The 13,780-nt window shown below is 42.9% G+C and overlaps 1 protein-coding gene across 1 annotated transcript in view; it reads right to left on the reverse strand.

The window, feature by feature from the left end:
- Positions 1 to 6,490: 6,490 nt before the first annotated feature.
- LOC135219159 (cleavage stimulation factor subunit 1-like) overlaps positions 6,491 to 13,780 on the reverse strand; it is a 150,893-nt gene continuing 143,603 nt past the window's right edge. Inside the window, exon 9 of the mRNA XM_064255683.1 lies at positions 6,491 to 6,828. Coding sequence (XP_064111753.1) covers positions 6,719 to 6,828 — 110 coding nt within the window. The 3' untranslated portion in view covers positions 6,491 to 6,718. The remainder of the gene's footprint in view (positions 6,829 to 13,780) is intronic.

Here is a 13,780-nt window from a genome sequence, read left to right on the forward strand (position 1 = left end):
GAATAGTTAAAATTTTGCTTTTGAGTGCACGTGTATTAGGCAAGTTTGACACTGACTTTCATAGTGTTATGACCCGCATTCAGTTTGTATTAAGTGTAGGGGTCAAACTTGCACACCAACTTTAACTTGTGGGGAATGTGTTGATTGGGATGACAAAACATGGAACACCTTAACTAGCCATTTGAGTAAGTTAGAAAAGAGACAAATAGAGAAAGGCTGCTTCTAGAAACAGATAGTCAGAATATAACTGTTGGTACCATCTCTCCTTCCTTTTCTGTTCAACCTTCCCCCTCCCCTAATCAACCTAATCCTAAACCTGACTCTCTAGCACCCACACCTGATGCCATTGCCAGCTTCGAAGCTCGAGTAGAACTAAAATTCTCTAGTAAGTTACAGGAGATGGAGACTTTAGGAGCATCTGTTAACACACTAATGGAGAAGGGTAATAAAGTTAGTGTTGTGGAGGAGGTGACTGTTCATCCAGCTGATTCTCTAAGGCAAAGGTCACTGTCAAACTCCCCAGCCTATGGGAGGAGTCATACTGGTAGTCCAAGGGAGGTTAGTGGGGTCTGCCCACGAGCAGTTGCCCCCTTAGGTGGTCCTGTTGAAAAGTCCAAGACTGTAACAGAGCACTATTGGACAGGCATCTCGAGTGAGCCGAACTCTGAGGAGTCTTCCTCCCAGACGCCAGTAGTGCTTTGCATGAGTCGTCTACTGAAAGGCGAGGAAGCAGTCCTCTGGACGTCGGTCTGAAGAGGTGGCACAAAGGAAAAGTTCTGAGCATCTGTTTGCGCTCGCTGATTCTTTATCCTCTCCAGATCCTTCCTCTGCTTTTGTCTCTGGCTCCAAGAAGCGTTCTGTGCCTAAGCGTCTGTTCAGCGCATGTGCAACCTTCTCGTTTTATTTTAGACTCGGCTATGTAACTACTTGGTAAGTTGCATACATAAAAATAAAATTTTTATAATAAAATAAGGTTTTATGTACACTTACCAAGTAGTTACATGATCAAAGCCCTCCCTACTCCCCTCTCATGAATAACAGGGCATAAACAATTGTCTTTTCTGTGCTGAGTTGGTTCCTAGCTACCCTGGTAGATGGCAAAGGGTATCGCCTAACCAATACACGTAGCGCTGCCACAAACGTCAAAATTCTAGCTGCCGATGGTGTAGAAACTACTATAGCTATGTAACTACTAGGTAAGTATATGTAAAATCTTATTTTAATATAAAAATGTCATTTAATTCAGCATTCCCTCCAACACAGAGGGCAGAGCATATTTACTGATGGCTCTAAGTTGGAGGATGGAGTTGGCTGCACAGTAGTGGTAGGAAAATATAAAATCAAGGAGAAATTATCCCCTTCCTGCTTGATATTCACAGCTGAATTATATGCCATTCTTGAAGCTGTTAAATGAGTTTTTAATAAAGGAAAGAATGACAAAAGTTTAATAATATATTCTGACTTGAGTACTATTTTATCATCATTAAAACAGTTGATTCCCTTCCACCACCTTGTACAAGAATTACAGGAATGGCTGGCCCTCCTTTACTTCCGCAAGCGTATCAGGGTTAGCATTTATTGGGTATCTGCTCATTTGAGTATAGATGGGAGTGAGAGAGCCAATAAGGCAGCTAAAGAATTGATAAGATTACATAATCAGGCACTCATAAACCTCCCATACTCTGATTTTTAGCAAATTATTCATATAAGTATACAGTGGACCCCCCGTATTCGCGTTCTCCGGATTTGCGGACTCACACATTCGCGGATTTCTCTCGGGAACCTTTCCCTGCATTATTCGCGGAAAATTCGCGCATTCGCAGTATTTTTCTATGAGAAATATCCACAACTTCCTGGTTTTTGTTATCAATTTCATCATAAAATGCACTTTTTGTGATAAAACTATTAAAAAAACCAAGTATGAAAATTTTTAGTGGTTTTTCTTAAGTTTTAACTAACAAAATAGGCTGTTTTTAGCATTTTTATAGGGGTTCCAAACATTCGCGGATTCTAACTATTCGCGGGGGGGTCTGGTACACATCCCCCGCGAATACGGGCGGACCACTGTATACATATAAGTAAGAAGTGACAAATTGGTTTGGAAAACATAATTGGTGATATGAAGTCGAAGGCCATGCAGCCTTCAGTTAAGAAATGGCAGTCATCAGATCATCCAGATCGGAGAGCTAGCATTATTTTAATAAGGCTGCGTGTAGGACATCCGCATGCTACATATACTTAATGCAAAGTGGAGAAGAGCCCCAATCTGCAGTTCCTGTCAGGAAGTTTTAACAGTAAAGCATTTATTAATTGATTGCCCAGTATTTACTCAAGAAAGAAGAGTTACTTCACTCTATGGCAGGTCCATGAGTTGAGGTATAGTGGTACCTCGAGATACGAAATTAATCTGTTCCGAGGCGGCCTTCATATCATGAGTTTTTCGTATCTTGAACCGCATTTTACATGTAAAATAGCTAATCCATTCCAAGCCCTCCAAAAACACCCCAGTAAATTTCATAATAAAGCTAAATTGACCTATAAACAATGAAATACTACAACAATTTGGACCATTCAATACCTAACTTAATACGAACTAGTACTAATATGTATGTACCTGTAAATAAAGTGTATTAGTGTACATGGTATACAAGAAATACTGTACGTACATACGTACGTATGTAGTAAAGTGTGGAAGCTTACCTTTTGAGTGAGGCTATCTCCGAAAGTGGCGACTGAGGAGGAGGACAAACGGCAGATATGTACGTACATTTAACTTTACAAAACAAAAAAAATGTAAGGAAAACAAACTAAATTTTACGAAACACATTAACAAAACTGTAACACTTAACTTTACAATAAACTTAAAATTACATTTTTTTTGTCTTTTTTTTGATTTTTATATTTTATTTTTACTTTTTTAAACTTTTTTTTTTTTTTTTTTTTTTTTTTAAACGAAATTTCAACTTTTTCACCACTTTCAACTTTCTGTTTTTTCATAATAGTATCACTTGGTTCTTCCTTTTTGCTTACTACTCCTACTAAAGGCCTCTAAAAAATAACTATCCAAGGAAGATTGCTTCTGCCTGCTTTTGACAATATTCCTGAAACGACTCAGGCAAACGTCATCGAACTGTGCAACCATACGACCTGTTGTAAGGCCTTTTCGGGGTGTCTCCTTTTGCTACCGAAATGATTGACACCTTATGAAAAGCAGCTAGAGCATCCTTAATTTCTGCCGTTGTCATAGAGTCGTCCTCCTCCTCCTCGCCGCTGCTAGAGAACTCCTCTTGAACGACGTTATGTTGCATGGCCTCCAACTCCTTAAAGGTCATCCGTCGTAAGCTCCTCTTGGTGCTCCTCGAGAAGGTCATTGATGTCGTCCTTGTCGACAACCAGCCCCATGGACTTGCCGAGTGCAACGATCTCGTCAAGATCTGGTTGCGAAACAGTTTCAGGATCTTCAACTGTTTCTGAATCTGCACCAGCTTCGCCCACGTCGAATCCCTCGAAGTCTCGGGCGGAAACGGCATCAGGCCAGAGTTTCCTCCACAAGGAATTCAAGGTTCGCCACGAAACCTCCTGCCAAGCTTGGCCAATGAGTCGGATGCATATTACAATATCGAAATGCTCCTTCCAAAATTCACGCAAGGTGAGGTTTGTGGTATCGGTGATGTCGAAACATCTCTTGAAAAGATGTTTCGTATACAGCTTCTTGAAGTTCGATATCATTTGCTGGTCCATGGGCTGGAGGATAGGGGTGGTGTTAGGCGGAAGATAAGGAACCTTGATGAAGGAATACTCCGCTAGGATATCTTCCTCGATGCCAGGAGGGTGAGCAGGGGCATTGTCCAACACCAGCAGACATTTCAGAGGTAGGCGCTTCTCTTCCAAGAATTTCTTCACTTTCGGGCCGAAAAACAAGTTTACCCACTCGGTGAACTAAAGCCTCGTTACCCAGGCTTTCGCATTAGCCCTCCACATCACTGGAAGCTTCTCCTTAAGCATTTTGTGGGCCTTGAAGGCTCGAGGAGTCTCGGAATGATAGACAAGTAGGGGCTTCACCTTGCAATCCCCATTGGCGTTGGAACAAAGTGCTAGCGTAAGCCTGCCTTTCATAGGCTTATGCCCGGGTAGCTTCTTCTCTTCCTGCGTGATGTACGTCCGACGAGGCATTTTTTTCCAAAAAAGGCCAGTCTCATTACAGTTGAAGACTTGCTGAGAACTGTAGCCTTCCTTGGTCGCCATCTCGTCGAACATCTTAATAAAGGCTTTGGCCGCTTTTGTGTCCGAGCTGGCCGCCTCCCCATGCCGCACCACCGAATGGATGCCAGTCCGTTTACGGAATTTCTCAAACCACCCATGCGAAGCCTTGAAGTCTGGGGTTGGCATTGATGTCCCTTCTCCTCCGTCGTTTTCGGCCTGGGCAATCAAATCGCCGAAAATAGCACTGGCCTTGTGGCAGATTGCCGTCTCCATTATCGTATCACTAGTGATTTCTTTGTCTTTTATCCAGACAAGAAGAAGCCTTTCCATTTCATCGTGCACGTGGGTCCTCTTGCTGGACAAAATAGTCACGCCCTTGGAAAGTGTAGCTGCTTTGATGACATCCTTCTGTTTAAGGATGGTGCCTATTGTCAACGGATTTCACCCGTATTCCTTGGCGATCAAACTCAATCGCATACTAGCTTCATATTTTTTAATGATCTCCATCTTCATTTCCAAAGAGAGCATCCTCTTCTTTCCGTGAATTTCAACTTTCTTGGGACACATGACTACGTATATACTGTACGTAATTATGTTATGTAGTACGTATACATATGTAGTAAAGTTCTCACACAACACAATAAAGTATACTACAACGAAATCACTAATGAACATATGTTAATAAACGAAATCGTATAGAACGAACGAATACTGCGTGCGTACGATACCGATGATGCCGTGAAGTGGCCGAAGAAGCACGCTGCTACGTAGATGCATCATGGGAGGGATGCTGACCAATAGGAGGGAAGGACCTCATGGTGGTGACTAGCATCAGGAACCAATGGGAGAGCGGGAGGATGGTGGCGAGTCTACCCAGTTGGCGGCGCGCGAGTTTTAAAATTGTTATCGGTGGTCCGGGCGAATCTCGGACTTTACAGCAACAACCTTTCGTATCTTGAACAATTTTCGTATGTAGAGCCGCAAAAATTTTCGTATTTGCTTTCGTATCTCGAGTTTTTCGTAAGTTGAGCCTTTCGTATCTCGAGGTACCACTGTAATTGATAATTGTGATATCAGTAAACTAATGCTATTTGTACAGAAAATTAACTTTTATTTCATAATTTACCTTTTTTTCTTTAAGATTTTACAGATTTAATTGGTATTAAAAAAAATCTTAAGACTTTTTTTTTTTTCTTAATTTATAGGTTTAATGAATTTTAGCTAAATTAATGGTTTTTTTTTGGAAAATATTTATATTCTAATTCATAGTTTTGATGAATTTTAGCTAAATTGTTTGATTTTAAGCACTGAATGACCATAGTTGCCCCAGTGCTTGGCAAGTGTACCTAAAATCTGTAAATCAGTCAAGTCAGTCAGTCAGCCTTTTGATAGGCAGATCAGTGACTATGACCATAAAGGATCAAAATCATGAATTTTAACATAACATATGAGAAAGGATTAATGCCTTGAACATGAAAGCTTCAAGATGCTTTGAAGATAATGACTTCCAGTAGCAGCCTTACTCCTAGATTGGCAGGTCAGCAACTGTAATTACAAGTGACTGCAATCCTGGATTTAACATGGCTGAAGAGAAAGGATTAGTCTTCATGCAGAATACACTGGAAGGCCATGGATTCATAGAATAGGAGGGTGGGCCACCCTTAAGAGGAATGTGCTCTATTAGATGGAGGTGAAGATTGAATATTCTGTAGGCCTCAGCATTGATGCTCAAAATGCCAGCCAGACCTGCAGTTACAAGAAGATAAGATGGCACCTATATGGCATGCTGGATGCACAAAGTGCCTGTGAAAGCTGCAGTTACAGGAAGATAAGATAGCACCTGTATGGTAAGAGTAAATGAGATTACTGCATTGCTCTCCTTCCTCAGGTTGGGTTTGTCAACACACTAATGAGTTGACTTTGTCATTTAGTGTACCCTTAGGTAAACTTTGGGTCGTTTTGTATTTTTCAGTATTTATGAAATAAGGAAAACTACCCAAATTTAACTATGGAAAGAAAAAAAATTTAAAGGAAATACCAATTTAACTATGAAAGAAAGATTGAAAGGTTAAAATAAAATTGTCACCTACCATCTCTCTAACTCTCAACTAATTGTGGAAAGACTGTAATAAAAACACTTTCATATTTCATTTCTTTATTTTTAAATCTGTATCCCTGAAATCTTGTAAGATAAAAAAGTCTAGCAATTACAATTACTTATCAAAAGTTATGCTTCTGGACTCATGATGATGTACATGATTAATTTCTTAACAAAGGCAATCTCCTACTTAAAAATAAACAACTTAACTATGCAAGTGATGGTTTGGATCATACGAAATTACAATGTTGTTGCACAAAAATACAATGTAGGCATTCATATTAAACCTTTCACTTTTTCTTTCTGTCCTTAGTGCAATCTAAAGTTATTGTACAACATATTGACATTTACTTTAACAAATATTACAGAAATACATGGAAAATTTCGTGCAGGATCTCTCTCTGAATGAAAAAATTATTAATGTACATTCCTACGATACCAGAAGCGAGCACGAAAATCGTCAGAACATGTAATGAACGCAGGAGAACAAGGAGAGTGAACCATGTGTCGTACGGGACCATTGTGCCCTGTAAAAAAGAATAATCAGAATAAATATGGTATTGTTATGATACAATAAAGTTTTATGCATACTTACCTGGCAGGTATATATATAGCTTATCCTCTTGACGCACTGGCAGAATTTCAAAACTCGCGGCAACCGCTAGTACACTGGTAGTTCAGGTGATGGCCACCCCGCTCCCGTGGCGCTGGTACTTGGAACTATTCCCGTTTTTCCTCAGATTTTCTCTGAACCCTGTCTCCTGAGGGGAGGAGGGTGGGAATTTAATTATATATCCTGCCAGGTAAGTATGCATAAAACTTTATTGTATCATAAACAATACCATTTTTATGCATGACACTTACCTGGCAGGTTATATAATAGCTGATTGACACATTTGGAGGTGGGTCATAGACAGCTAACATCGTCATAATTCAAAAATTAACTAAATTTTTAGAACTATGTATTATGTTCCTTACCTGCTAAGGTAGCTGACTTCGTAGGTCCTGCCTCTTAGCCTGCTAAACCTTAGTAGCTCTCAACTAGGACGTGACCTGTTTGTTGAGAAAGCTAACAATAAGGCCTGACAACTGGACGTGACCAATTTGTTGACAGAGAACCCTAGCCCTCATTTACCACGGGCATTCATGCTAGGAAAGTTAGTCACCTGAACCACACACACATATAATAAACTACTAACCAACAGACTGAGCTGGGTCTTAAACCTTCTCAGACAACCATAAAACACTATAACCTAATTAATATAAAAACCTAGCAGTTATTAGGTTATGGGGTGGAAACTCCTTTGCCCAGTACTGTACCTGAGGATACATACGGGCCTAACGTTTGACAATTATCAAAAGTTGTCTTCACGTCTCTAAGGTAATGAGAGGCAAACACAGAGTTTGTCCTCCAATACGTTGAATCTATAATGTCCTTGAGGGCTAAATTTTTCCTGAATGCTAGGGACGTAGCTACTGCTCCTCACCTCATGAGCTTTAACTTAATTATACCGAAGCATTTCCTCCTGACAAAGCAAATGAGCATCTTTAATGACTTCTCTTACAAAGAAAGCCATTGCGTTTTTAGACATAGGTCTAGTAGGATCTTTAACGGAGCACCACAGAGAACAATGAAGTTCCCCTAATGCTTCTTGTTCTTTCTACGTAAAACCGTAAGGCTCTTACTGGGCAAGAACCCTTTCTTGTTCTTGACCTACCAGATCAGCCATGCTCCTTCAATCTCAAATGATCTTGGCATGGATGCGAAGGATTCTCATTCTTTGCTAAGAACTCCTGTTGAAAAGAACAAACTGCTTTGTTGTGCTTCCATCCTATTTGCTTGTCAATAGCTTGCAGCTCGCTAATCCTTTTAGCTGTAGCTAAGGCTACTAAGAAGATAGTTTTCTTCGTTAGCTCTCGCAAAGTCGCACTGCCCATAGGTTCGAACTTATCCGTCTCCAAGAATTTGAGAACGACATCCAAATTCCAAGTAAGGGGTTCTGCACCGTCGATCCTTCTTTGTATCAAACGATCTGAGGAGATCTCTAAGATCTGCGTCATTGGACAGGTTTAAACCTCTGTGTCTAAACACTGCAGACAACATACACCTATAGCCTCTAATCGTCTGATTAGCCAAACCTAGTTCTTTCTTCAGTATAGCAGGAAATCTGCAATCTGTGTCACAGAGGTTACTGGATGAAAGAAAATCTTCCGATTCTTACACCATTTACGGAAGTTCTCCCACTTCGACTGGTACACTTTGATAGTCGATGGCCTTCGTGCTCTTGCAACTGCCTTCGCTGCTTCTCTAGAAAACCCAAAACCCCCTCGCTCTGACAAGTCTTTCGATAGTCTGAACGCAGTCAGGACCCAGGAGAGGGTGTTCTTGTGGAACCTGTCGAAGTGGGGTTGTTTGAGAAGATCTACTCTCGTGGGTAGACTTCTCGGAGAATCTACTGTCCATTCCAGTACCTCTGTGAACCACGTTTGGGCCGGCCAGTATGGGGCTATCAGGGTCCAGCCTTGTTCCTCGACTTTCCCTGAATTTTTTCATTACCTTTCCTAAAATCTTGGAACGGGGGAAAAGCGTACGCATCTAGACCCGTCCAATCTAGTAGGAAGGCATCGACTGCGACTGCAAGAGGGTCCGGGATTGGAGAACAATAGTTCGGTAACCTCTTCGTCGCTGCGGTAGCGAAAAGATCCACTACTGGAGTGCCCCAGAGCTTCCACATCCTCTGGCATACTTGAAGATGCAACATCCACTCCGTGGAAAGCACTTGTCCGTCCCTGCTCAACAGATCCGCCCTGACGTTCTTCTCTCCCTGAATGAACCTGGTGAGCAGGGTGACGTTTTCTCTCTGCGACCAAAGAAAGAATCTCCTTCGCCAGGTTGCAAAGGGACAACGAGTGGGTTCCTCCTTGTTTCCGTATATATGCCAGAGCTGTGGTATTGTCCGCGTTGATCTGCACCACTTTGCCGCTGATCCACGGTCTGAACGCTTTCATAGCCAAGAAGATCGCCATCAGTTCCTTCCTGTTTATGTGCCATGCCATTTTCTTCTTCGCTCCAAAGGCCTGACTCCTCCCGAGGGCCCAGCGTCGCTCCCCAGCCTGCGTCTGACGCGTCGGAAAATAATATCCGGTCTGGGTTCCTCTGCTGGAGTGACGTACCCTCTGACAACCTCTCCGGAACTAGCCACACTTTAGTTCCTCCTTTATCTTCGAAGGAATTGGAAACCGGAAGGAATCTGGTTGCGATCTTCTTGGCCAGACTTCGTTCAGAAAGAAACTGTAAGGGCCTCATGTGAAGTCTCCCTGTGAAATGAACCGCTCTAACGAAGAGAGTGTCCCCAGCAGGCTCATCCACTCTCTCGCTGAGCATTGGTCTTTCATTAGGAATTCTTGCACTTTCCGTATAACACATGGTCTGCCTTTCGGGTGACGGAAAAACCCGAAAAGTCACTGAGGATATCAGAATCCCCAAATAAACTAGTTCCTGAGAGGGATCAATCGTGACTTTTCCAGGTTCACCATCAGACCCAGTTGCTGAGTTTAATTCCAATGTTTACGTCCGTGTCCTCCAGACATTGCTGTTTTGATTGTGCTCTTATGAGCCAATCGTCGAGGTAGAGAGAGACTCTGACTCCTGCCAAATGAGCCACTTCGCCAACATTCGACATCATTCTTGTAAAAATTTGAGGCGCCGTGCACAGCCCGAAACACAAGGGCTTTGAATTGATAATCCTTCCCTTCCCGGATCACGAATCTCAAATATTTCCTGGACCTTGGATGAATTGAATATGGAAGTACGCATCCTGAAGGTCCAGTGTTACCATCCAGTCCCCTGGTCGTACCGCTGCCAGTACTGAATCGTTCGTCTCCATCGTAAACTTGGTCTTTTCTACGAACAAGTTTAAGCTGGCTTACGTCCAGTACCGGCCTCCAACTTCCTGATGATTTCGTACTAGAAACAGACGGTTGTAAAACCCTGGGGATTCGTGATCCAGAACCGGTTCTATTGCCCCCTTTTCTATCATGGTGACGACCTGATGCCAAAGAGCCTCTCTCTTCTCTAAATCGATGTAATGACCCTAGGGCTCTCGAGCTGTAGCGAGAGGTGGTTTCTTGAGAAAGGGAATCTTGTACCCTTCCTTCGCTACCTTTACGGACCAAGGATCCGCTCCTTTGCTTTGCCAGACTTCCCAGAAGTCTAAAAGTCTGGCCCCCACACAAGTCTGGAGGACTTCTGACTCATTGTTTGGTTGAAGTTTTGGCCCTCTTTTGGTTGGAACTCTTTTCCCTCTAAATGCTGGTCGAGCGAAAGTGCCTACCCCGAAAGGGCTGCTGTTGCTGTCTTCGTATCCTTCGTAGTCTTATTCATGACCTTAGAAGGTAAATACTTCCTTACCGATGACGTAAGAAGATCTTGAGTCGCCTTCTGAGTGAGGGAGAGAGATATGTCCTTAATGATCTCTTGCGGGAAGAGCTGTCCTGACAGAGGAGAGAACATCAACTCCGACTTTTGCGCGTTCGACTCCTTTAGCAGCGAAGAGGCATAAGAGATGTCTTTTCTTCAAGACGCCTGCTGTAAAAATTGAAGCCAATTCATTAGCTCCATCTCTCAAGGCCTTTATCCATAACAGGACATAATACTTCTTCTCGACAACTCGGATACTGAGAGACTCTTCCATCTCCGAAGTTCGAGCCAGGGCCCCCAACGACCAGTCAAGAATTAAACACCTCAAAGGTCCTAAAGATACCTTTGAGTAAATGGTCGAACTCCGACGAAGTCCACCACACTTTGGCTGAATGCAAAGCATGTCTACGGGAGCTAATCCACTATGTTGGGAAAAGATCTTCCCTGGGAGGAGGCAGGCACCTCCCAGGCCAAGACTTTCCCCCGTAGCATACAAAACACCAGACTTCGAAGCCAACTTGGCCGGAGGAAATACAAAAGAAGTCTTCCCGACTCTTTCTTCTCCTTCAACCACTCATTTACGCGTTGAAGGGCTTTCTTGGCCGAAATGGACAAAGTCATTTTCAAAAACGACGATTTCTTGGCTGTCTTCGTCTTCGAAAATTGCGACAAAGGCGATGGCGGGCCTGAAGGTTGAAAATCTCCTTCAAACAAAGAAAAGAAGGCACTCTGTTAGCCTCCTGTAGTCCGAAGAAGGAGCTTCCGTCTTGTCCTCTTCCGCACTCTCCGCAAATTCTTCCTCCTGCGAAGAAATATCTTGAAAACCAAGATCCTGCTGACTCTCCAATTCAGAGTCCTTATGCAGCTCCTGTTTAGAAAGCGAATGCGGCACTGACTCCCTATAAAAACTCCTCTCTTCCTTGTCGAGACAATGTTTTGACTTGCTGCCGCCTGCGTCCTGCGTCCTCCTGAACGTATGCGTCCACCATGCGTCCATCACTTTCTCCTCTTGCGTCCTGCGTCCTGTACTTCGTCCTTCTTAAGGGACGCACTGCGTCCTGGATCGCGTTGTACGTCCTGCGGTCCTCTTGGAGGACTTAACCGGGAGAGACGAGTCCTTACGTCTAACCGAAGGTTGTTCGGGGCTTCTCCCATGATTGAACAATCACTGCCAATCTCTGCTGCATGTCCCGCAGCACCTCCTTCGTTTCCGCCTCCTTACGAGGACTCCTGATGATGAGGAGATCGAGGACGCACCGGGCTAACACGAAGAGGCGAGCGAACTTCCAACTGACGTGAAATCCTCTTCCTTTTGATAGGGATCATCTCTTCATCCTCCGATGAAAAAATGCTCAGGGCTACTCCACCTTCTTGGTCGAAAGCCCTTTCCTCCTGTGAAGAGGACGGAAAGTATGACCTCTTGAGAGGACGCGATACTTCCGCGAAACCCCGCCTACTCCTTCCCGAGGCTGAACTATCCGAAGAATAACGGCACTTCCCAGTATCGCCTTTTCTATGGCGTACTGCAGCAGCAGCCTGGACTTATCAACAGGACTGCCTGAAGGGACGACTGATCGCAAGTCAACCCCTCTCGCCTCCCTTCGACTGTCGACATGCCTTCTCCCTTGGGTCTGGGAGCTTGACCAGAGGTCTCGGTCTAGGAGCACAGAGAGACGATCAGGCGCCCCCTCCACAACACTGTCACCAAACACTTCCACTTTGTCTGTTAATCGTTTAATTTGGTCTCCCATGGACGCAAGGGCAGCGAACACTTTCACTATTTGTGGATCAGTAGTATCCTCAGATACAGCAACTGGAGCAGGAGAAACCTGGGGGGGGAAGTGCTACATCTACATGTGAATGAGCTGGAGAAGACACATGCAAAGATTCATCCAAAGGTTTACTCGAAGATCCCGACTCTTTACTCCTAGATACAGATCTTCTAACCCAGATCTTTTTCTAATCTCTCCACAACTTCATAAGAGCCTTCCACTCTTTCTCATTCAGACACTGACATTCATTGCACCTATTGTCCCACGTACATACAAACTCCCGACACTTCTTACAAATAGTATGTGGATCTACGATGATTTCGGCAGTCTCACCTTACACCCTTCTTTCACACAAACTCTAAAAAAACATACTTCCTGAATCACAACATACTAACAAGGTCCAAACAAAATGCGATTGCCACTCTAACTTCGTGAATACGATACCAATATCCAAAAGTCAGATAACGAGCAGGAAATTCTAACAGAGAACCAACAACGATGTTGCCGGTTCGGCTGGCAGAGAAAATCTGAGGAAAACGGGAATAGTTCCAAGTACCAGCGCCACGGGAGCGGGGTGGACATCACCTGAACTACCAGTGTACTAGCGGTTGCCGCGAGTTTGAAAAAAATTCTGCCAGTGCGTCAAGAGGATAAGCTACTATATATAACCTGCCAGGGTAAGTGTCATGCATAAAATTGTGGATTTTACTTGTTTTCTATTAGGAAAAATAAAAGCTAAAATACCTTTTCAAATAACTAGAACAATTTCAAAATGCAAGACTTGACTCTTAAATTCAGATTACTATTTTTAGTTAGGCCCTAGAGAGTCTGCTGAGAAAATATACTTGAGTATGCTGCTGGAACACTAATAAGGTATAGAAAAAGGTTAAGAATAATGTTTAATGGCAGTGGTAACAGAAATCAGAACTCATTGAGAAGTGACAAAAATATTAAAGAGAATACGTACACTGGAACATAAATATAGGTATTCCAAAGATCAGCACCATTACTCTTAATGTTCGTAGAGTAGAGTAACGTAAGAATATATTCATGAGTGCAAAGGGGAGATCCATGGGAACTACAGAGTGCAAATTATCTGGTATTGACAAAATCAAAATGAAGAGGTTTTTAAACGATGGAATAACAATGGTTGAGGCTGAATCCAATGGTTTTTAGATGATGGAAAAAATGACATTTTTAATTTTGTATTTTTCAAAGCTAACAAAGCCTTAGGTCTTAACAATAGGATAAATTTTCTTCTGGTGTCAGCTGGAAACCAGTTAAAAA

This window comes from Macrobrachium nipponense, chromosome 1 (genome assembly GCF_015104395.2).
Source record: "Macrobrachium nipponense isolate FS-2020 chromosome 1, ASM1510439v2, whole genome shotgun sequence".
NCBI classification, from domain to species: Eukaryota; Metazoa; Arthropoda; class Malacostraca; order Decapoda; family Palaemonidae; genus Macrobrachium; species Macrobrachium nipponense.